This window comes from Pangasianodon hypophthalmus, chromosome 6 (assembly GCF_027358585.1).
Source record: "Pangasianodon hypophthalmus isolate fPanHyp1 chromosome 6, fPanHyp1.pri, whole genome shotgun sequence".
Classification (NCBI taxonomy): domain Eukaryota; kingdom Metazoa; phylum Chordata; class Actinopteri; order Siluriformes; family Pangasiidae; genus Pangasianodon; species Pangasianodon hypophthalmus.
The window spans coordinates 20,662,650-20,687,631 of record NC_069715.1 but is presented as its reverse complement, the minus strand read 5'-3'; the positions used below and the strand labels follow the sequence as shown (position 1 = coordinate 20,687,631).

The 24,982-nt window shown below is 39.0% G+C and overlaps 1 protein-coding gene across 19 annotated transcripts; it reads left to right on the top strand.

The window, feature by feature from the left end:
* The first annotated feature begins 1,661 nt into the window (after window positions 1-1,661).
* On the top strand, window positions 1,662-24,195 carry zbtb38 (zinc finger and BTB domain containing 38). 19 transcript variants are annotated; one of them, XM_053234837.1, is made up of 8 exons: window positions 1,662-1,726; window positions 2,327-2,473; window positions 2,651-2,718; window positions 2,795-2,891; window positions 8,464-8,532; window positions 10,543-10,638; window positions 11,669-13,079; window positions 18,355-24,195. In XM_053234837.1, the coding sequence occupies exons 7-8, from the start codon at window positions 13,062-13,064 to the stop codon at window positions 22,153-22,155; spliced, it is 3,819 nt and encodes a 1,272-aa protein (XP_053090812.1). In that variant the 5' UTR covers window positions 1,662-1,726; window positions 2,327-2,473; window positions 2,651-2,718; window positions 2,795-2,891; window positions 8,464-8,532; window positions 10,543-10,638; window positions 11,669-13,061; the 3' UTR covers window positions 22,156-24,195. The 19 variants fall into 19 exon arrangements, with proteins under 19 accessions (XP_053090812.1, XP_053090813.1, XP_053090821.1 ...); XM_053234842.1 differs by lacking the exon at window positions 1,662-1,726 and having other exon boundaries at window positions 2,063-2,473; window positions 11,669-11,806; window positions 11,934-13,079; XM_053234841.1 differs by lacking the exon at window positions 1,662-1,726 and having other exon boundaries at window positions 2,063-2,473; window positions 11,669-11,806; window positions 11,917-13,079.
* The last annotated feature ends 787 nt before the right edge of the window (window positions 24,196-24,982 follow it).

Below are 24,982 nucleotides of genomic sequence, written 5' to 3'. Positions count from 1 at the left end.
CATAATTAGCTGAATGGAGTACAGCATCAGGAAGACCAAGTGACAAATCTGGGCCAAAGTTTTGGAAAAGTATCAAGCAGGGTTTGGTTATAAACACCCACAAGTCAATGATCAGGTAAGTAGGACATTAGTCATGTGAGATAATGCAGTAACCAGAGTAACTGAAGACTGCGATTACAGTTTATAATGAATTTCAATCATCTATAAAGATTATTATGTTTCACACTGCACTGATTAATTGCAATTAAGTCTTTAATGATGTATTTATTTACTTTATACTCTTTTATGTTTACAGGTGAAAATAAAACTCCCAAAAACTCTAAGTAGACACTGTACATGAACCATTGTTTGATTTGAATGTAAGAAATTTAACTTCTGTACCATAAAAATGAACTGAACTCAAACATTATGACTGAATAGCAGATTTTTTTTTTTAAATCACCCATAAAGAAAAGAACTGGATTCTTCCTTCTGCCTCTCTCATAGCCCAGTCTTGGTTAATGACTTGGTCATCATTTAGTGTAATCTGAATTTCCAGTGTGGCTGTTTTGCCTCCTTGACAGTGATCCTTTCTTCTCTGTAGTCTAACTATCTATCTCAACTTATGTTTTCGATTCTTACTTTCTCTCTGATTCCTCCACCTTTCCCCTCATAGAGCAAATTTCCAGTACTCTTTTTATACATGCATGTATTAATGCTCAGTCTGGTTGGCAAAGTTCATCGGGGTGGCGGAAGTAGTTATCTGATACACTAAATTATTGTGTAAAAAAACACTAGGGCACCATGCGCACACACATACTTTCTATATATTATATCTCTGCATTCTTGCATTATATTGTCTATTGACAATGACATTTCCACTTGATTTTTTGTTCAGTACAGAATGATAGAGAAGTGTAGGGAAAAAAGCTCTATAGTGTGAAAGGAAATGAAAATGAAGTGAAAAATAAATGATTTGGCTTTAAAATTTGTTTAGAAATGAAGCCAATGTGTGAAGTATTTTTTCAAAAACGTGTAAGGAATTTGTAATGAAAGTGAACTCCAGTGAAATGAGTTTTGTCCCAGTGAGTGAGATAAAATACGAGTGAGTTTTGCTTATTGAGAAACATGCATCAGGTTCGCAAGTGACATGAGGTCTGGGGAACCTGAGGGATCTGTGAAGCCTACCAATCATTATTACTACTTTCATTATATTTATTTTGAGGTCATTAGTCTATTTGACTGGTTACTGGAGCTTAATGACTTTAAATGTTGCTGTTGTTTGCAGGTAAGATGGTTGATGGTGTGAAAAACTAGCTGCAACAGTGAAAAACTAGCTGCTAGTTTACTAGCATGTGTTAAACACACTTTGTGTTAATTGTTTTTCTCCTGAAACAGTGCATATAACAAATTTCTAATCCAAAAGGCAATGGCAAAACGATGCTCTACTAAAAAAATATCTCTGTGAAAAAAAATATAAATGTAAACATACACTTTAAAAAAAACGAAGAATTAACTTCCGGCATCGATGTGACCTAATCACTAGACCTTGCTAGTTTTGCAGCTTTACCGCCATCTTGTGGTGAATTGCGGCGCTGCTGTTGTACAGCCAATGACCAACAGAGGGCGCGTTATAATTTTTTTTTTTTTTTTTTTTTTTTTTTTTTTTTTTTTTTTTTTTTACACACACACACACACACACACACGAGAGTCCTGGTTGACGGGGAGGAACGTCATGTACGGAAAAGTAGGTGTCATTAAATTCTTCTACTGCGTGCGCAAAAAAACCAAAACAGTTACGCAAGCTGCTTTGACTGTACACAGAGTGCTTACATATAGCGGTGTAGATGTAGGTACAATGCAGCACTCAGCTGAAATGAAGCTTTACTGTGTTATGTAATTTCCAGGTCAGGGATCTGACATGTGTGTGTGTGTGTGAGAGAGAGAGAGAGAGAGAGAGAGAGAGAGAGGGAGGGGGGAGAGAGAGAAGGAGAGAGAGAAAGAGAGAGAGGGAGATAGAAAGAGAAGGAGGGAGAGAGGGAGAGAGAGAAAGAGAAGGAGGGAGGGAGGGAGAGAGAGAGAGAAAGAGAGAGAGGGAGATAGAAAGAGAAAGAGGGAAAAAGGGAGGGAGAGAGAGAAAGAGAAGGAGGGAGGGAGAGAGGGAAAGAGAGAGAGAGAGAAAAAGCAAGAGGGAGGGAGATAGAAGGCCTGCCAGTGACTGACATATATTAATAGTATTTAACACAGAGAAGGAGACAGAAAGTCAGTCAGAAAGCAGGTAAGAATAAATAAGGTGACATAATGAGGGATTTGTTTTCCTCTTATCTCTCTCCCTCTCATTCAACAGAGGAATGACGCAGTAGTTTGAGGCCAGAGGAAGAGCTGCCCAGGGAGAAGAGTACACCACAACACAAATGTGTACACACACACACACACACACACAGATAGTGCTACTGGATTCAGGTTCATGACTTAGGAGGAAGAGCAGAACCAGGTATGAGAATCAACATTCTCAGTTTCTCTCATTGAGAATACTAAAAATAGCACATGGGTATTGTGTGTGTGTGCGTGAGAGAGAGAGACAGACGGAGGGAGAGTGTGTTTTGAGTTGACACTGTAGGACTACAGAGCTGGCCATGTGACAGTGACTGTATGTGTGTATGTGTGTAAGTGTGTAAGAGCTCTTTTTTCAAAGGTCCTCATGGAGGATGGTATAGGAGAATGGTCCTTCATTATGTAGTAAGGCCTATTTCTTTGCATTCATCTAGCTTTATTGGTGTTGTTTTGGTTTTTTTACATTATTTATAATCCCCAGCAGGCGGCACTGCACACTGACTTGCACGCTCGGTGTTTAGTGTGTGGTCAGAGAAGAAGCAGACGAGACGATCATGATCAGGACGACTGCACTGCAGGTTGGTACAGAATTACTAACCCTACTCTGGCTCGCTCTGACACTTCACACACACTGCACTAATTCTTATACACTTCTTTCTCATTGGTATTCCTGTATGATGTCAGCGCTTTGGTCTTACAGTGAACACTGAGGTGTGTGTTTTGATGTTTTTGATGTGCTGCAGCATTTCCGTTGTATTACTGTGAATCAGACAAACTGTTCTCGTTTGGTTTTTTTGTTGTTGTTTTTTTCCACAGCTGACTGATCCTGTCACCTGCTGTTTCATTCCTGTTTAACCATTTCTCTCATTCCCTTTTTTTCCTTCACAACTTGGCTGCCCTCCATCACAAGGGCCTATCTGTTACTTTGTCAGCTCGAGTGAAGTGCATTAGATGAGGGCTGGAAGAGCTCAACTTACCCAGAAGGCATTGCTGCAATCTAACACAGTGTCCTTTGACAAAACAGTGAAAGAATGCAGGTAAAAAAAAAAAAAAAAAAAAATCGATGATCACCGGTCTCAAATCAAGCCCGTGTTCCATATGTAGAGAATGGCTATAAATGGAAGACTATAAAAGATCTAGGCTGCATTCCAGTACTGCTTTTAACATCTTTCCTTGTCTGGTTGCCCTCCTTTTCTTTCTCCATTGGCAGTTGTCCATCTTGAGGGCTGTTATGTTACTTCTTTGAATTGAAGAGTGTTAGATGATTATTTCTGCCATAAGTAGTGATTTTTTTTTTTTTGTCAAGCAGTCATCTTTATTAGGGCCTCAGTAGCACAGCTTACCCAGAAGGGTTTACTGTACATGCGTATAAGGCTGATTATGAACAAAACTTTTTTCCCCTTCCCCTCATTTTTTCCCCCTTCTGACATTTGTACATGACATGCTAACGGAACTGTGCTACTCAATACTGCTGGCAAGATTCTTAGAGCTAGCAAGCTAGCAATCCAATCTAGCACCGTACATACGTAGTCAAGCAAAGAAAACAACTATACAACTATAACTATACTATACTATACCATACCGGCGGCATGGTAAGCTCAGATACTGTCTGTCTGGAGTTTAACTCTCAGTGTCTGCATGGGTTTCCCCAGGGTTCTCCAGTTTCCTCCCACCTTCCAAAAACATGTCAGTAGGAGGACTGGCTATGCTAAATAACGCCAGTGTGAGAAGGAGTGTGCAAATGTGTGTGCATGGACATCCCATCCACGGACTATTCCTTCCTCAGTCTCAGCGTTCCTGGGATAAGCTCCGGATCCATAACCATAACCCTGACCAGGAAAAGGCAATTACTGAATCAGTGAATAAAAAATTGGATACCCAAACCCACTACTTAGCACACAAGTGAATGAGCAAGCCCATTTGTTTTTCTAAGTCTGTTAGGACATCACATCAGCTGTTGAACGGTACTGCTCCTTGTGCTGGTGCTGCAAGTGCACACTGGTGTTAGGTAGACTGAATGCAATTCAGCAAGCTCTTGTCTCTCCAGGATGGGTGAGTTAGTGTTAACTTGGTAATGTTGCTCGTGTTTAGACAGGAAGTGAGTGATGTGACAACACACCACCTACGCACCATTCGGTGACTCAGAGAGAAAATGTGGTTTGTTCACTCTCCTGTAGTGTGCAATTCTTGGCGGTGTTGTGTTCAGTAGCTCCAGGCCATCTCGTTAGATCATCTCTTCATCTCACTGCTGATCTGTGTACACATTTGGATGAAAACGGAACCCATCCTATGCTCAGGGCTCATCTTGATTGCAGGTGTGTGCGCACAGGTGGGAATGGAAATAAGATATGAAGGCAATGAGACACCACTGACAACATCGCCTTGCTGCTACACATTTACAAGCATCATGCATTTTTTAAATGATTGTGTATGATTGTTACTACCAACCGTAATTGAGCTGAACATTGAAACGCTGGATTTCTAAATTGTAAACTCAAAATTCTTGAACTGTGTAGCTCAGAATTAAAGCTCTGTGCTCTAACGGGTCAGTATTAGTGTATTACATATTGCATGCAAAACACTTAATGTGTCATGGGAAATTGTAATTAGGAATGTTCCATTTTTAGGAATAATTTAGATATTTGTATAAATGCAGTAAGCTTTAAAGCAAATAAATGAATCTAATTTTGCTGAGTGACAGGTGTCCCAGACCCAACAAGGACGAAGTTCAGCATTATTCACCAGGGAACTTTCTTTTCACTCTCCATTTTAATTTAGAGGCAAATTGCCTGGCGTATAAGAGGAATAAAAGACTTGAGCTTATTGAAAAAATAATTAGCTCTGTGGTGTTAACGGCCTTCCGCATCACACCACCCCTTCAGTTGTTCTTCTGCACACCTCATCCTGTTTTACTCCTTACATATAACATTGGGTTATCACAAACCATTGTTATATAAAATATTGCTATGTGCAGTGCCCGTGCATCGTTGACCTGCAGAGTGTAATCATTCTGCAAGATCATAAACAGCACAACCTATAGTATGCACTAGTTAGTTAATGTTAGACAGCTAAACTTTAAGCTCGTTGCTCCATGTAATCTCTCAGTGGGCTGAATATAGGGGCTTCAGCACCTACTCCACACTGAAGATAAATCCACTGACTAACATGCATCATTTGCTAGCTTCTCACAAAATTAGAGCACTAAGAAAAATGCTAAAACTATCAGTCCTGAATTTGTTTTCCTACTATAGTGTAGAATAATGTCCTATTATGGTGTAGAACTGGACTCTTTCTCTCTCTCATTCTTATTTGCTTTGTTTACACTCATACACTGTTACACTCTGTCCTGATTGGCTACCACCTCCAGCCACTCACCGTGTAGCTGGACTTCTTTTGTGCCTCATGATGGGCCGTGATAACGTTTGACTTATCTCAGCTGGTGTATGATGTACCATATATGTGCAAATATCTTGCCATTCAGGCCTGAAACACCAATGCAAACTAATTTTTGATTGTTAATGCTATGTGCGGAAAATTAGCCACAGAATTAATCGGCGATTATTGCAGCACCGATGTAAGAGCAGACAGTGATTAGTTGAGATGGGAAGAAGAGCAAAGATGAGGCTCCTGTTTGTGAAATGCCAGGGCTGACGTTTACTTTCTGAGATCAGGAGATAAGACTAGAGAGGCTGACTTCAGCAATTCCTTTGATCAAAATGATTACTCGTTTTCCATTGTAGATTCATAATTGTTTGATTAGGGCTACAAATGTAGAGATCAGTGAGATGTTTTGTTGTTGTTTTTTTTAAATAAAATGAAGGATATTACTATTAAGACACCGAATGACAGCTGGACGGGTGGGGCTTCAAAATAGACTATATATATATATATATATATATATATATATATATATATATATATATATATATATGTGTGTGTGTGTGTGTGTGTGTGTATATATATATATATATATACACAGTACTGTGCAAAAGTCTCAGGCACATGCAAAGAAATGCTGTAGAGCAAAGATGCCTTCAAATATAATGAAACTAAATGTTTCTACATATATATATATATACACACAGTACTGTGCAAAAGTCTTAGGCACCCTTTTTTTTTTACTACAAACTTTGTTATACATTTTTATTTTATAACTTCTACATTACTGATTCAGTACAAAAACATTTTAGATTTCCAAACATTAGTTTTCCAGCAGAAAATTAAATGCCACAGAAAAATGTTTGTATGTCAGTAAAGAAAGCAGCATATTACATAAGAGACACTTTTCAGACAAAAAACATAATGAAGGCTGCTGGGTTTTGCTGCAAAAAAAAGAAGCAAGTGTGACAGTCAAAGTCTCCAGAAGAACTGTGGCTGCTTCTGCAAGATGCTCAGTAACACTTACAGCTCATTTCCTTATAAAACTGCAGAAATTGTACCCGAGACTACAATTTTTTTTTTAAAGCGAAGGATCGTCACACCAAATATTGACTGTTTCATTTATTACTGTTTACTGCCCTTTACAGGATTTATTTTTTTAAATGTAGAAACATTTAGTTTCATTATATTTGAAGGCATCTTTGCTCTACAGCATTTCTTTGCATGTGCCTGAGACTTTTGCACAGTACTGTGTATATATAAATATATACACACATACACACACACACACATACATATATATATATATATATATATATATATATATATATATATATATATATATATATATATATATAATTTTATATATATATCTGCTAGAACTATAGTTTTGTATAAAAGAAAACATTAAGGGTTTTCCCAGGCTTCTACATATATCTTGTGAAACTGAAGGGACATCACTTTATATCGTAGTGTACATGGTTGACCATTCTATATGCACATACACAAGCAAGCTCATGTTTTATTTATTTTACATTCACTTCAGAACGCTGATATGTGTATCTTCTTAGAGAAGACTCAGAACCACAGAAAATGTCCAGTTACAATAAAAATGCCCCTCTTTCACTCTCTCTCATCCATAATTTTCTGTCTGTCCTCACATAGTGCACCCATTTAATCCTTTCTTGTTTTGTAACATCCGTCTGTTCCGCTTCTCTCCCTTTTTTTTCTTTTTCTCATCCTTACTCCCTCCTCCTGCCATCCATCATCTTCCCTTGTGTTTCCGTGCCCTCATTCATTCTTCACTCATGTTTTTCATGCACTCTTCCTTCTGTGCCCTCATTCTCTCCCCCCATCCCTCTCTTTCTCTCTCTCTCTCTCTCTCGCTCTCGCTCTGATGTCACTGCATTGATCAGGCTGCAGCTTAGCTGCATTAAAATATGCATTAAAAAAGGGCTGCGGTATGCAAGATGGATCTGTCTATCCTGCGTGTAGGAGACAGAAACCACTCACACGGATGTGTGTGTGTGTTTGTATGCAAATGTATAGACACTGTTTTTTCCCTCCTAATCTCCTAGCCACCGCCACTGCTGCTAACCCGAGATCGCCATCAGTTTTTTTTTTTCCTGACATTAGCATCATAGGGATCTGCTTCTACCTCTGTCTCTTTTTTGGTCACTCTGCCCTTCAGCTTTCCTGTTTCCAGTCTTTCTTTCTTTCCTCCACATCTACAGAGCAGTCATTCCTCCTATACTATCATCCACCCTTTCATCCTTTTCTCTTTTCGCAGCATGCATCTGTTCTGCTCTGCCTTTTTCTTCTCCCTGCTCTCTCGCCGTCCATCATCTTCCCTGGTGTTTCAGCAGTGTTTCTGATGTTAGCATCGTACCATTCTGCATCCCTCTTTCTCTCTCTTCATCTCTCTGTCTCTTGCTCTCAACCGTTTTTCAGCCATGTTGATTAAAGTTGCAGTGGCTATTCCAGAGCAAAGTCGATGCCACCTCTGAAGCTCAGCAGAAAGAGGGCTCTGAGAAGAGAGAGAGGGAGAGAGAGAGAGAGAGGGATGGAGAGAGAGAGAGCGCACGAGAGAGAGAGTGAGAGAGAGAGATGACGCACAGACTTTGAGAGCAGTGCTAGACAGCAAGCAACGAGTCAAACGAGTCAATTTTTATTTTCGTTGCAAGATGGCGCATTTTTCTGTTTCATCTGTTTCACCTCATTCTCTGATGAACAGAAATAAATAGTATATTCTACGTGTTTCCTTCTCTGCAGAAAGCGCTGTGATGCGATTCTTGCTCTGCGTATGACTGGACGCCAGCAGCTGTGTTTCATTTTGCTGAGGTAGGGGATTTTTTTTTCCAATTTTATTTTTATTACTAATTGTTTAAAAAAATCACATGCCATGATTGACCGCTCATCGCTTTTTTCTATGCTGCTATTTTACACTATGTTAAATAAGGGTGTGGCAGCATCCGTTTTCGCACATCTGCGGATGGGGAGTTAGAACGCGGAAACAACATAACAAAATCCGTGTTAAAAACAAAACAAAAACTCCCAACAATTACCTTTAGCGTATTGCACTATTAAGCAGGTTTACTGACTCATTCGCGAGCCGCCATCGCAGGAAAAGATGCAGCAAGCCCTCAGTGTGAGAGTCCAGAGGCTGAGCAGACAAAACCCACACACACACACACAAACGCAGGAGCAGAGCAGGCAGGCAAAGCCGCCTATCCTCCATCTTAACATATGCTGCTAAGCTGACTCTTAAGCACAATTTTTACACTGTTCGCCATTCATCACCCAGCTTAATTGCTGATAAATGCGTTGCCCCGACAACAGAGGCCTGTTTCAGCAGTGATCATACCAACTTCTCTGCCTTACGAGAGAATGAAAACATGAAGGCTTTGCACACTGGCTTTAGATTTGTTTTTTTTATGCATAGATTTGTACATGAGTTTTTTATTTCCTATGCACACTAGTCAATGCAAAAAATATAATAAATCAACAAATCTTTTATGTAGATGCCTGATGAGGTCATCATAGCCCTATGTGGGTGGATGAACTGTGCCTTTTTTTGCTGTGTAATTCATGTAGAGCTTCGCATGTGGTTTTCTATCTCTTTCTTTTTTTCTCTCTCACGCTCACATAGTCAGAGACGCACTCACGGCAAATGTAGCTTTCACAAACCGCATGTGAATTAAAAATGATTTCCTTACAGCAAAAACCTTTAAAAACAGGAAATCTAGTGTCATATTAACAAAATGTCATGTGTGTGTGTGTAGATTGGTCATACTTCTTTGTCTGCTGTTTTTTTGTACCATGCTAACTGCTAGGCAGCTTATATTAAGTACATATGAATGAAATCTGCAAATAGATAGATATACTTCTAAAATGCATTAAAACCAGGACAGCACTGGCTTAATTTGTGCTGCGTTCATCACAAAGTGTGAAACGCAAGCATTGTTCACAATCGATAGTGATCTGAACCGTCAGTTAAACCCCAGCAGCCATTTTGTATTCACCAAGGCTGACTCATCTCTCGTTCATGTTTTAAAATGGCCGCGCTGCATTGAGGAAATGGGCAGCAGTGCAAATCATACAAAAAGTGAACGAAAAACACAGACATCATAAAGAATTAGAATTGGAATACAATCAGATGATGTAGAGATGCAGTGAGAGAGGAAGAGAGACAATACAAATGAGACTAAGAAAGGGAACAGTGTCACCAAAAGAGGAAGAAAGAGAAATGCAAAGCATACCTGAGACAAAGCGACAGAGAGAGGAGAGGTGAGAGAGAGAAAGAGAAGAAAAAGAAAGAGACAGATAGGAGAAAAGATCAAATTGAACGACAGATAAAGTTAATAACAACATAATAACCATTTAATAAGAATGTTATTAAATTACATGTAACGCACACACATTGGTGCTTTTATTTGAAAGTAGAAGAGCAATGATATTAAAAACAAGATGCTTGTAGAAGTTGGTTTAGGGCGTCCAAAACATGATACAGGAAATGAGCGTTAGCCACTCCCACTCAATGAATATTTATAGCACTTATCGTATACTCCTGGACAGACACACACACACACACACACACACACAGATGGGTATTAGTGTAATGATCTGCAAGTATATTAACCTCTGCATCTATAGGAGATTAAAAACCAATAACAAAATATAAGAAATATCACAATTCTTGGTGAGAAAATGAAAAACAATCCCTTCAAGTGGAGGCTGCAGGAAGCATTTTTGCGGAGCATTTGTCGTGATGATGAAAGACGCTCACAGCAGCCCCTCTCTTCTATCCCTCCTCTTCTATTTCTCCATCAATTTCTTTTATTCTTTGTATAGTTCTACAAGAGGGTTTCGTTATCAAAGAGGGTACCTAGTAGAACCTGTGTAGGAGCCTAAGAACCCTCCAAAGAACTCTTACAAATCGTCTTAAAGGTATCTAAAATTTTATGAATAAGTTTATATGTTTATAATTGTGTATAAAATATAAGTATTTATGTAACCTGCTCCTTTATGCTTTGCTATAGTTATTCTGATTAGCTCTAGTACACTAATGGCTATCAGGTTGGTAAACATGAGGTGGACATGGTTTCCATTGCTGAAGCTCTGCTGCCATCTTGTGTTTTGCACAATGAGCTTTATCAGTGGTCTGAATGTTTATTCTATCGATGCTGTTTACAGTTCTCCATTCAATGGCATATGTGCAACTGTAATAATACTGTTTATATAAAGTAAGAATAACAACATTAAAGCAACATCTATAAGGTAAGTATGAAATGGTGTTTGTGTTTATGGCGTATCTGTGATTGTCACATTTACTCATTTGTAGTTTGTGTTGTTAAATATACTGTCTATTATGAAAAGAATAAATGTTGTTTTATCATTAGCAAAATATATCATTACCTGTAACCACATAGTATCAATGCTGTGCCTTCGTGCAGCAGGCACTAATTTGCATACATGAAGGCCTTCATGGCTGCCTATTATTTTGATGTTTGGTGTTTGTGTTTTGTTAGATTAAGGATTATTTGTTAGTGTGGGATTGTGTTGTGTTTGTCTGTGTTCTAAATGCACATTGGGCCTCATTTATCAATCTTGTAGTAAAGTTGTGTGTAAATGTTTGTGTAAGCTAAACCAAACTAAAAATTTCTGCCGGATTTACAAAAGTTTCGGAAACGCTGATTTTCTTCATACTCGTGTGTTGATAAATGGCAATCACTTGTAAATCACCGGGCACATGCACAGCACAGATGATTGGCATTTACAAAGTTTCACGAATACCAAATGCCTTGTGTAAATTCTCATTTAGTGACGCCCACAAAACTCCATAAAAGGCAAAGCTCACAGAGCGGAAAGCGCAAAATGACTACTATATGGCCAAAAAAGGCAGCGGCAGTACTGGAAATACTTTTGACTCACGTCTACAAGAATTTAAAAAATAAATAAATAATAATCATTTTTGCAGTGCAACCTGCAGAGTCACAGCACCTGAAAAGGCCAAATATGGAATAGGCCAAATAAAGAGTCCTCATTGATGCTGTCTTGAAAAAGCAGGACACTATGCTCAGAGCAGTGCAGGACATTGCAGCAATGAGTGACATGAGTAAGTTTACAGCAAATATGCCAATCACTGCAAAATGTGAAAAGGTGTAAATAAAGCTTGCTAAATGGATGGAATTAAATGGATGGCTGTATTTCTCCTGTTTATGCCAGAAACCTCTGCTTTACAGACCTCCATGATGAGACACTGACGTACAGTTAGGGCTGGAGGAGGAATGTGCTCTGATGTATTCGGGATGAGCCGGATGATGGCAAGCAGCACACAAGGGAGTATACCTCTCATTGTAGGCTGAGATATACCAGATCTGTCACTTATCTCTCTTTGAAATGTGCCAGTAGCAAGAAATCAAAGCATAGACAAAATTTGGACATGCACAGGAATGGCACAGGATCTTTTTGTCAGCTGAATTAGTGCTGGCTCTAAAGTGTTGCGCAGCAGTAAAAGACGATGCCATGGCAAACGAAACCGATTTATAAGCCAGCCTCGGCTTACGTCTACCATTTGCCCAGACCAGCCCATTCTCCATTTATACAGAGGTATTTTTTCTAGCCTAGTCTAGACTAGTCTTATTTGTCTTAAAATGGATTTGGGTTGACTTGCTGTCTTTATTATTTATATTTAATATATCTTTAATGCAATTAATATGAAACGACAGGTTTAAAAAAATATTAAACTTGTGCGTGTAATGGAAATAGATAAGCGTAATCCGTATATTAACATATGAACAATTGAGGTTTACGTCATTCTTCTTATACATATATTTACACACACTCAGGAGCACAAGTAGAATATGAACGTTTTCTGAATTTACAAATTTTCATGAACACCAAATGTCTTGGGTAAATTATCATACAAACGATTTACAACTCAATCCATTCATATCCAGCTTGATTAAACGAGGCCCATTGTTTTGTTCCATGTGTTCACCATTTAGTGGTAGCCTGGTGTGATTTGTATCCCCCTTCTGGTTTTCCACCCTCTAGCCTTTGATAAGGTGGTTAAAAAATGTGAATTAAAAATTCAGTTGGTCATTAGAAGTGGGAATAAATAATTCTCCATAATTTTATTGTCATTTTTATTACATCTGTGTCATTATTTAAGCAAGCATTTTGGTCTGGCTGATTTATTGCTTGGCTTGGGTAATTTTTGTTACTTTTGCCTCAATCCAGGAGGTTGAGACATAGTTGCAGCTAACCTCCAAATAGGCATCCAAATCAAGAATGAGAAACAAAAACACAAAATCTATATTTGCAACTCACTTGGCAATATGCTGAACCATGAAGATGGGCAGTGATTCATGCACACTCAGAAAACGGTGTGTTTATTCTATCCTTTTAAATATTGTAAAACCTATTTAAATATTTTGGAATAAGTTTTCTTGAAAGATGCAATGCTTTGAAAAAAAGAAACCCCCATTTTGTATATTTATCACAAATAATGGTTTTAGAGCCTCACACAAAATGTAATATAAGGCAAGGAGAACATTAGGAAACATGAAACACAGTTTTTAAATTATCATTTCAAAACGTAAAATTAACATTTAATTATCATTTCAAAAAAAAAAAAAACTCCCCCAAACTTAATAACTGGTTGTTCTACTTTTAGCAGCAACAACTGCAACCAAATGATTCTGATAATTCAGCCACATTGGAGGGCTTTCAAGTGTAAACTGCCCGTTTAAATCTTGCCACAGCATCTTAATCGAGTTCAAGTCAGGACTTTGACCAGGCCACTCCAAAACCTTAATTTCTGTCAATTATGGTAAGCTGCCAGGGCCTGAAGCATGGAAGCATCCCTACACCATCACATTACCATCACTATGTTTGACTGCTGGTATGATGTTCTTATTGTGGAATGCTGTGTTAGCTTTACACCAGATATAACAAATACTCATCTTTCAACAAATTCCACTTTCGATTCGTCAGTTCATAGAACATTATCCCAAAAGACTAGGGAGTCATCAAGGTGTTTTTTGGCAAATGTGAGATGGGCCTTGATGTTTCTCTTGTGTACCAGTGGTTTTCACATTGCAACTCTCCATTGGATACCATTTTTTTTGCCCAGTCTCTTTCTAATGGTGTAATCATGAATACTGACCTTGTCTGAGGTGAGCGAGTCCTGCAGTTCCTTAGATATATGTCTGGTTCTTTTATGACTTCCTGGATGAGTTGTCGATACATTCTTGCAGGAATTTTGGTAGGCCGGCTGCTTCTAAGAAGATTCACCACTGTTTTAAGTGTCCTTCAATTGGAGATAATGGCTCTCACTGTGGTTCGCTGCAGTCCCAGAGCCATAGAAATGGCTTTGTAACCCTTTCCACACTAATACATTCCAATAACTTTCTTTCTCATCTCATCTGTTTCTTTTGATCACAGCATAGTGTGCTGCATGTTGAGACATTTAAGCCTACCTTAAATTGCTGTTCTATTTAAGTGATGTTTAGATCCAACAAGGCTGGCAGTAATCTAGCCTGGTTGTATAGTCTAATTGAACCCAATTATCAATTGGATTTTGTTGATTGAGTAACTAAACGGGCAGTTAGTTTTTCACACATCAAATAAAACATGGGGTCAAATAACTTTTTTCCAAGATATAAAATTTATAGCATGAATTTATATATTTCTGTAAAGCTGCTTTGTGACAATAGCCATTGTTAAAAACACTATACAAATAAAATTCAATTGAACTTAATAAAAACAGCTGTTGATCATCCATTGAACAACGCAAAGTATTAAAAATCAAGCATAAGTAAACTTTTGAACCGGTTCTTTTGTGTAAATTAATTTATTATTTTGTCTTGTGGACTATATGTAAACATCTGTTATGTGAAAAATGTATCCAGGGCATTACTAAATAAAAACAAAATGCAATTTTTATAATCCCTCATTTTTTTTAAATTATTAACATTTTGCAGATTATGCAAGGCGTATGTAAATTTATGATCCCAACTGTACATACATTTGCATAAAGAATGCACTTTTTTTTTTTTTTTTTTTTTTTTAGCCAGAACAATTATTCAAACTGTAGAACAGAAAATGGGGCTTAACTCTATTCATGGAGGTCTCAAATTTGAAAGATGCAAAATTCAGAATCCCTAAATGAAACACTGATACATATTTGTGTAATTGTGTAAAAACAATGAATTATGTAACATTAGTTTTAGGAAATGGATTTAAACAGTATGTGAAAAAAATCATGAAAGATTAAAAAAATAGGTGTGAAATTCAACTTGCATTTTAATTTGTGCATTATAATATGCAAGTAAATTGTAATGTGGCTTATTTGGTAGTTGTAATGGCTTATCATGTTACGTTGCTGTATTTCTCACATGAACACTATCAGTGTGGTCCATTCTGAAGGGATCAGGGCTGTGCCGTAATTCCTGCCAAGGCTCTGTTCTGAGAACTCTGTAGGATCACTCTCTTGCTGTGATATTAATAAAGAACATGGACTTTGCAATGCCACTACCAGCTATTTTCGGCTATTTTCAGGTTTATAAAGTATGCTATTTGAGAACTGCAAAAGGTGTATAATCATGTTTAATAATATTTTTTGTACTAGTGTGATGTGGTGAGAGTATTGTGAACACAGAACCCACAATGTGGAACAGCCCATTTAGAAATTGTATTTACATTGAATCTATAGGTGAAAATGTATTTGTGTACCCATTCATGCTTCATCACATTGCCAGTCTGAAGGTCACACTTTGTAGGGTGAGTCTGTAGGGAGAGTGAAAGAGTAGTCAGGGCAAGGATTGTTGCTTTTAAGCTAATTTGTAGTTTAAGAGATCTGTGATGGGGCAGCTATAGAGGACAAGTTAGCAATTAACCATCTGTAGTATCCTGCCAACACCAGAAAAAGCATGTACTTGTGTTTTTCTTGCTGGCTAAGAGAAGTTCTTGATGCTTAAAACACTTCTTTGGTTTGACTCTGAGACCCGTGTGGCACTGGGTCCCTGTGGAGCCTGGGTGGGAGACCCTATACTGCCAGGGACTGTTAGAAATGGAAAGAACGGATTTGGTGCAGTTTTACAGGCAAATGTCACCTGCCAGTATCTTTTAGTCAAGTCCAAGTATGAAATTACCTACCCAGCAGCTCATCTAGTTCATCTGCCCAGGAGATGGGCTGGGTATCAAACTTTGACACCTTGATTAACTACCAGAAGTCATTACAGAACCAGAGGGTTCCATCTGGCTTGGCCACCATCACTATGGGACTTGACTAACTGGCTTGAGGACTCAAATGACTGAGTTGCTGTATCTTTTTCCACTCTGAGCTCTACAAAATGCTGGATGAGTAGTCTGTATGGCATCATGTAATGGTTTTGAATCAAGCTAGTTCATTTAGGGTTAGTGGTAAACATGTCCTCAAACTGTTCCTCCATCACCAGTATCTAATATTGCTGGTGAGTAAAAGGTTCTGGGACCAAACCCATTCAACATCTTGTCGAACCTGGGAAACCTCATAGGTACTGGGAGACTGGCAGTAAATCCAATTTAGACAGGCCATGTTTCCATGGGTTCTGTAACAACAATTAATGCCATGCTGAAGCTGCAGACTTTGCAGTGTGTGCAGTTGACCTGGACAGTTCCTCTATACCAGACTGGTCGAGGTAGATTGGTTGGTTGTGCTAATGTAACTGCATGTAACCATAGTTACTGGGTATGTTGCTCCTGTTCCTGTCTTATGTCCAAGGCAAGCTGCAGTCTGCCACCAAGGGGTGTTCCCTAATAGTTAAGCAGAGTCTAGAGAATGAGGCCTGTACTTCTGCCTGGTGTCAGGTGTACTGCATCAGCTCATCTATTTTCAGTTACAGATACATGTTGTCTCTCATAACACAGGGTCCTCTATGATGACACTCTAAATTCATTCATTAGTAACTTCATTCATATACTAGTCATTGTCAAGGTAGCCTCAGCCCTCTTGGTGGCAGCCACAATTTCCACTGTACTCTCTATGTTTTGACATGCCACTGCTTTGCAAGTCTCATAACTGAGGACATGGATGAAAAAAAATCCATGCCTACCTTTTCTGCAATGTATTTGTCTTTCAAGTCCTCTGGCCAAAGCCTGTTGGGTGATCCTAACAAGATGTGGGATGAGGATTAATTCCTAACCATCCTTTTCCGCTCCCTTAGTTTTGGTGATGTGCTCAAACAAATCCAGCCACCCCCACACCAACCATCTCAGTCCTACAGTTTCCTTTTCTAAGTCTTTAATCAAATGCTCAGAGAGGTATTTCAGATAGATAACCAACTCCTGCATGACTCATTGATATTTGACCTTCTCAGGCTACTATGTTAAAGGATCCATTTTAACCAGTGCAAACATCCACAAACAAGGCAGGAGAGAAAATTACCTCAGCTGACTTGACAACTCGTCCCTTCTGCTCCCTAAACTGCCTACATTACTGACAATACTGAACAGTTAAATCTCAGAGAGGAATTTTGTTTTTGCAAGTGAAAATGTAGTCATGTACCCACCAGGGAACAGGTGCTTGTCTTAATGCTAAGGAATTAGCATGGTATGGCAGCGTGATGCTGGGAGCAGCCAGAGTATTGGCACTAAGCTGCCTGGAGAAACATACTTTTTAACCGCTGCTGAGAGAAACTCTGTATATTTAACACCTTTTTGAATGTGTTGCATAACATTCTTTTTAAATCATAAAATCATGCAGTTGTAACTATGCTGTTAGATTTTACATAGCATTATATAAAGTTACATTTAGATATGCTTTAGCATAGCAAGTCTGTCAGACTGAGCTAGTACAAAATCTACATGTTGATGGTGAAAGAAGCACAAATGTGTCAGGGAGAGATGCTGGTTGTAGTGTTCATTTATTTTCCAAGGCAAAAAAAAAAAATAAAAATAGAGAGCAGTAGGTAACATATTTTGAGCTGCTTCATCCACAACTGTGTGGTATTTAGACCAACTGCAGATGGGGGAGGTCTCAGAACTAAAGCTGCTGTGGTTAGAAGTTCTGTTTGGAAGCTTGCACCATATAATACAAAAAAAAATGATAGTGTCTTTTTGCTAAAAGTCTTAATGTCTTTTTTTCTATTTTACATATACTGCCAATACACATTGTGATTGGCCACATACTAGCTTCAATATCTTTCTGTTTAATGCAGCCTACAGAAAAATGGAACGAATATGGAATAACACAGCTGAATGTTATTAGACTTGCAGCTGTCACCATGTGGGTGTCAGTTATTTTGTGTCGACCGCATCATATGTTGCATATATTTTGTTTTCTAACAGCACTTATTGGCCTCATTGTCATTAAGTTTAATGACAATGAGGCCAATAAGTGCTGTTTTTTATTATTCTGTATGCATCCCACCATTGTCAATGGGAAAATTTGACCATGTTAAAGTCACTTTGCATGTCTACAAAGTGAAAATGTGTGCAATTTACTTTAGAACACTGTACATTATGACATTTACACTTAGGGCCCAACAACAACTTTTTTGCAGTTCTGAGATTTAAACTAACATTACAGTCACTAACAGAACTTTTACTGTTGAGATAACACTGCCCATTAACATTGTATCCTAATGACATTGTTTTCTCTTTCATCCACACTTGTAGATGATGGTGGTCCATTCCAGCTGTAATGGGATGATGGACAATTTGCACCCCCACACTGTCCTTTCTCGGCTCAGTGAACAACGCTCACTTGGCCTGTTCTGTGATGTTACCATTGTTGTGGAGGACATCAAATTCCGTGCTCACAGAAATGTCTTGGCTGCAACTAGTGGATATTTCCACAATGCTTTCGCAGCCTCTGAGACTTGCGGTTCCAGCCAGGTGCTGGAAATTCCAGATCTGAAGTCAGAGGTGTTTGCCATCATCCTTAATTTCATTTACTCCTCCAAAGTGGATTTAGCAAGTAAAGGGGACAACAAGTCCTTAATAGCTGCAGGGAAAAAGTTAGGGATCCCCTTTCTGGAGAAGCTTCTTGAGACTGAAAGACAAGACTCTGGAATGGCACAAAGCCAAGCTTTTTCTAAATCAGAAAGTTCAACCAATCAGACAAAACTGTCTGTTTGCAGCACTTTGAAGAAAGAGGCACCACGGCTTGAGGAGCAAGAGTGCTCCAAAGGTCCACGAATAACTAATGCTTTCTCCATCACAGAAGTGCCAGAAGTTAACAACCCATTTACTTCAGTGGACTCACATAGTAATGGCCACCAATCACCAGACATGGCTCAAAAACCACTATCAGGAACACCATCTGTCGAAAGTGATTCTGTTGACGCCATGTTTGAGCACTCGTATGCTGTAAGCCAAGGCCATCAAACTTCTGAGGTAAAAGAGAAGGTGCAACAATATGATAAAGAGGTCATAAAGCCTGTAGTGCTACCTTGCAAGACTCTAACCAATCATAGGCTTGGTCCCATTAAAAAGCGCCATCGACTTTGTAAAGTTTTGGCACCCATATCCAATGAAACTAGTGAATTTGTTCAGAGTCCTGTTAGCAGTTCTGTTGTACAAAATGGTCCCCCTGACTCCACATCTATGCTGCAGTCTTCAAGCTCAAATTCAGCCTTGTGTTCTGCCCCAGACTTGTTGCCTCCACCTGAGATTTTGCCCCCACAGGATGATGATCCGCCTTCCTTAATTCCCGAAGATGTACCAACATCTACAACTTACCGCTGCCAGCAATGTCCTGAGGCCTTCAGCAGTTCATCACTTCTTGCTGTCCATATGCAAAGCCACAAGAGAAGATTTGTCAGTCATCTGTTTTGCAAGTACTGCCATAAAAAGTTCATGCACTTGAAACGATTGCGCAATCACGAACAAGTGTGTGTGAAAGGTCTACCACAGCTGGAGCCAAATGGCAAAGAGGCTTCAGGCAGTCTAGACTCAAGTATCACACCCATCCTAGATGATACATCTTTCCCAAGTTCTGATCTTCAGGATCCTCCAAAACTTGATAGTACATTATCAGGCCCCTTGGAAGCACTTCAAGAAGGCGTTACCAAATCAAGCAGTCAGCGGGCTTATAAATGCAGTGTGTGCAAGCGAGCCTACGTAACACTGTCTAGCTTAAAAAGACATGAGAATGTGCATTCATGGCAAAGAGCCTATCCTTGTCACTATTGCAATAAAGTTTTTGCTTTGGCAGAATACCGTACCAAACATGAGATCTGGCACACAGGAGAGCGGCGCTATCAGTGCATCTTCTGCTTGGAGACCTTCTTGACTTACTACATCCTCAAAAACCATCAGAAGTCATTCCATGGCATTGATCCACGTCTGGCAGTGAATAAAAAATCTGCTAATGGTGGTTTCAAGGGAAGTGTATACCCCATAAAGCTCTACAGACTTTTACCAATGAAGTTCAAGAAGAAAAGGTACAAGAGTTACAGTCAGACTTACTCTGAAGTCATGGGCAACCACGAGCATTCTTTCACTGCCCCACTAGATGCTAATTCACAAGCTGCTCCACTTAAAGGCACAGCTCCTGTTCGTAACACAGAGGGTGCCACTAGTGGTCAATCATTATTCTCAATGCCTGTGACCTTTATGGCAACTCCAAAAATGGTGGCTTCGGAAATGCCTCACATTACCTTTGACCAGCCACGTGACCAACGTGTAGAAACTCCTTTGCCTTCTGATAAGAATTTGTCTCACCTCGAAGAGAAAGGCTTTAACCCCACTAATACCCATAGTGGACTGACAGGCTTTCAGGCCACTGTGTCACCTGTTTTTGGAGGTGGATACACCCCGTCTTTGACAGTAGAGGAAAACACAAGGTCCTCTACGATAATGCCCAGAAATGACTCATCTCCCACGCAATGCAGTAGTAACACAAGCAGAGATGTTCTACCATTCCTCAACATACCACCTGTGTGCTCATTTGAGGGACTGAGTAAGCTTAGTGAATTATCAGCTGCTGCACAAACTATTGAAGTAATGGCTAATCAACTACTTCAGCCACAGCCAGAGACCCTGACGCAGAACCTTCGCCCTGATGGAAAGACAGAAACGTACATTGCCAAGCCTGCTTGTCCTGGTCCATCAGTGAACAACCAAGTCTTGCCCCTGTGCCAGATAACTGTCAAAATTGGCAATGAGGCCATTATTCGTCGCAAGATTAAAGGCTCAAAGCTGTTTCCAAAGAGGAAAAAGAGAAGAAACTGGAAGCAAGATAATGAGAAAGGTAACATGGCAGAGGATGGTATAGGATTCCCAAACCTGCGCTTACGGACAGAAGTTTCAAGCTCACTCACAGAAGATGAGCCATACGATGACGTGAATGATCCTGAAAATGACAAATTGTGGCGTCCTTATTACACATACAAACCTAAAAAGAAGGGCAAAAGATTCAGATCCAAGCGGAAAAGGTTAAAGGCTGCTCAGTACTATACAAAGCCACTGTCTCCTGAACCAGATGATGACTTCATGGAAATGGATTGTGGTCTAGATGAAAGAGTCGCAGCAGAGGGATCTGAGTCTAGGATGGAGCTAAGGAGTCAAAGTCCAAAAGAGAATTTTACCTGCCGTTGCTGTAGCAGCTCCTTCTCGACTTCAGCCTCCCTCAGCATGCATATCGTCAACTGCCATCAGCCTTGCTGCAAGATTTGTGGTAAGCAGTGTCCTCTCGAAGAGCTTCCCAATGCAGATGTCCCGTTCACCGAGGATTTTGCCTGCCAAAGTTGCACCGAGGATGGCTCATGCTTTAACTCGACAGTGATGACTCGTAGCCTGAGTAGTGAAAAACGCTACCGCTGCTCATACTGCCCACAGCGGTTCCTCTACCTTGCCACCAAAAAGAGCCATGAAGCAAAACATCTTGAAAGGTTCAGTACAGAACATAGCTGTCGGTACTGCCCTAAAGTGTGCAAGTCTGCAATGCTGCTGGGCATGCATGAGAGCAAGCACTTCAATAAGGTAAAAGAGACAGAAAATAGTGAGATAAAGGCAATTACAAGATTGCCTGCGTCAGAGAGCAAGGAACAACCGAAAATTGAACCTTGGGCAAGTCCTAAAATCTGCTTACCACTCAGCCCTAAAACTGAGGAGGCACTAGATATGGATACTAAGGGAATTTATCCCCAAATCCCTCAACTCCACAAAAAGACATCCCTTTTGTTGTCCTGTAAATCAGACAGGACTTTGTCTCCATTTCATCCAGAGATACAGAGAAGAAAATCTAAGAAGAAAAGCTTTGTGGAATTTTCTAAAGACTCCACTCTGGGGTTTGAGACTCAAGTGCAAAAGGGCCATCTGCCTAAAAGTTTAACAAACAACCATCTCAACACATCCAATCTCTATACAACACGTCTGACAAGAATGCCTGCTATTAAGGGAGCTTCCCTGCAGTCATCCAAGTCAGAGTGGCATTTGTGTAAAGAAGAACCTGTTTTTTACACCCACAACTGATTCTGAAGGAAGAAGATGCAGAAAATGAGATTACACAGTAAACATTAATGAGTGAAGTATGAAGATGCACATTTGAACCTGTGTGACAGAAATGAAAGTTGTTATAGTCACTTTACAATGGTGTAAATATAAAGTATTTTTATTTGTTTTCTGCAAAATACTGTTGGTAGTTTTTTATGTTTTTTCTATGAGAGGAGAAAATTATTTTTGTATGTTTTCATTTGCCTCCCTGGATCAAGTGGATGTGTCATTGCTTATCAGATGCTTAACAGAAGCAGGACTTAATCACATTTTAAAGACTCAATTTAAATGTTCTCCATCATATTCATATTATTTGTTAGATGCACTTGAGGATGATTGATTAATTTTTCATTCATTTTGAACTACTCTTTTAGGTGAATTGGGCAAATTGTTTGACAAGCATGGAAATACTAGAAGGTAGGTGTCACTGTAACTGCCGTAACTTGCAAATCGAATAAAGGTAGTGTTTGATTTATAGTTAGTGTTTGATTTAATTAAAAAAAGGTAGTTCAAAAGGAATTGAAGCACTAAAGTGAGTCATTATTGTGAATCAAATGAGTTGACTATAGCAATGTTCAATTCAATTCTGTAACGGTTGACTTTACAGTGACTGATACAGTAAGTTAACCCAGATGTCTATGATGCCCTCTAGTGGCTGGTTGTATCATTTTTAACCCTGCCCTTATCCATATCAGTGAATGGACCAAGTTACTTGTCCAGTCAGTTATTTGGGCAGTTGTGTTCTGTAAGCTTTCCTTTCATGTTCATATTTTTTTCAGTATTTTTCTTTATGATGAATACAGTTTAATGAAGTATTTTACATACTGAGCGACAACAAGAACTACTGTACTTGCACCGTGGGCATGCAGACACTTTCCCTTATCTGGCAGACCTACATCATTTGACAATATATGGCATAGGATTCCCCAAAAAAAATTGTTTCCAGTTATTAACATAGTAAAATATTTTGCGGTTATGTCAAAGTATTCCAACTACTCCAAGTTACTTATGTGGGCTGGGTCAGAAAAATAAAGATTCTCAAAAAATGGGCAACCTGCGCATGCCCATTGAGGTTTTGAATGTTATATGAATGTGATGGGTCTCCTTTTATTACAGCTGCTGACCAGGTTATTACCTATGTAATCTGTAATTTCTTATTTGGTAACATGTTTGCAATTTTTTTTTCTTTGTTCTATTATTACACTCATGTGTGGAGGCTCCAGAATTCATGTACTGTACTGTTCCTGAATCCACTGCTCCAGCAGTACAAACAGATTTGGAATATGACATGGGTGAAAATTTTGTATTCAAGCGTAACCTTAAGAAGTAGTTCCACCTCATCAGTCCACACATATGAATGTTTGTGTTTGTTATTTTTTCATTTTAGAATTTTTGGCTATGTTGGTGTTCTTCCTCATTGCACCTTCTCTAATGCTCAATATGCGTGCTTGTAGAGTTATTCTTGAGGTGTTATACATAAGAGCATAAGACACACTCTCACTGTGCTGGCATGCTCAGGTCTGACTTTTCAGCTTGTTTTTGCGTTTTCATGTGGCTAGAGATATTTTTGAAAACTCCTGTGGAAGGAATTTTTTTTAACCCAGTGGATATACCTCTCATCTCTGCGCAGACTCTGTTAATGAAATGAATCTCTAAGTTACATCACATTAATTAAAACTCATTTGATTCCCTTTTATGTTAATCTTTGTCATAATCACTAGAAATGTGTCATAACGCAGTCAATACGCACAGCTTCTATGCCACCAACATATCTGTAGCATTTATTGGTAAAGCTCAATTCACAATTCCTACTCTCATCTGAGCTTGATTTGGAGAAGGGTATTAAAAAAGTGTTTATTTCCAGTTATTATCATTGTAAAATATTTAGCCTCTATGACAACTCTATCTTTCTCTTCTGAATAACAGCAATGTCACCGATCGCTATAGGACCAATGTTCTAATTGTTCACGTAAATGCTCCTATGAAGGATGCGCAATAAATATTATTAATTGCAATAAACATGTGGTTATTCATTTTGTTGTTATATTACCAGAAACTACAGTGGATATAAAAAGTCTACACACCCCTGTTAAAATTGTTGGTTTTTGTGATGTAAAAGGTAAATTATGTCAGATGTTTTTCCACCTTTAATGTGATGTAGTAACCAACAAAATACTGGTGGAAATCAAAGCAAAAAAGTAAAAGAAAAAACTTACAATAACCTGGGTGCATAAGTTTGTAGGCCATGTGATTTTGATCAGAATTAACCAATTGCATTCAAACTCATGTTCAAACATAATTATCATACACCTCTCTTCAAAAAAGTGATTGTGATTAACCCCAAATAAAGATCAGCTGTTGCAGGATTTTCTTGACATCTTAAATTTTTTTCAACGGACTGCTGAAGCCATGGTCCACAAAGAGCTTACAAAGCATGCATGAGATCTTATTGTTGAATAGTATTGATCAGGAGAGGGGTACAAACGATTTTTGAAAGCCATAGATGTACCAAGGAAGGCCATCATCAACAAGTAGAGAAGATGAGGCACCACAATGATATTAGCAAGAACAAGATGTCCCTCCAAAATTGATAAGATGACAAGACGAAAATTTACCAGGGAGGCTTCCAAGAGACCTACAGCAACATTAAATGAGCTGCAGGAATATCTGGCAAATGCTGCTCACTCCCTGCATGTGCATCTCTCATATTCCTCACATGGGCTATAGGGTCAGGTGGCTAGACAGAAGCCTTTTATCACCAAAAAAAAAAAATTCATGGATAGCTCCAAATACCAATCTATTTTGG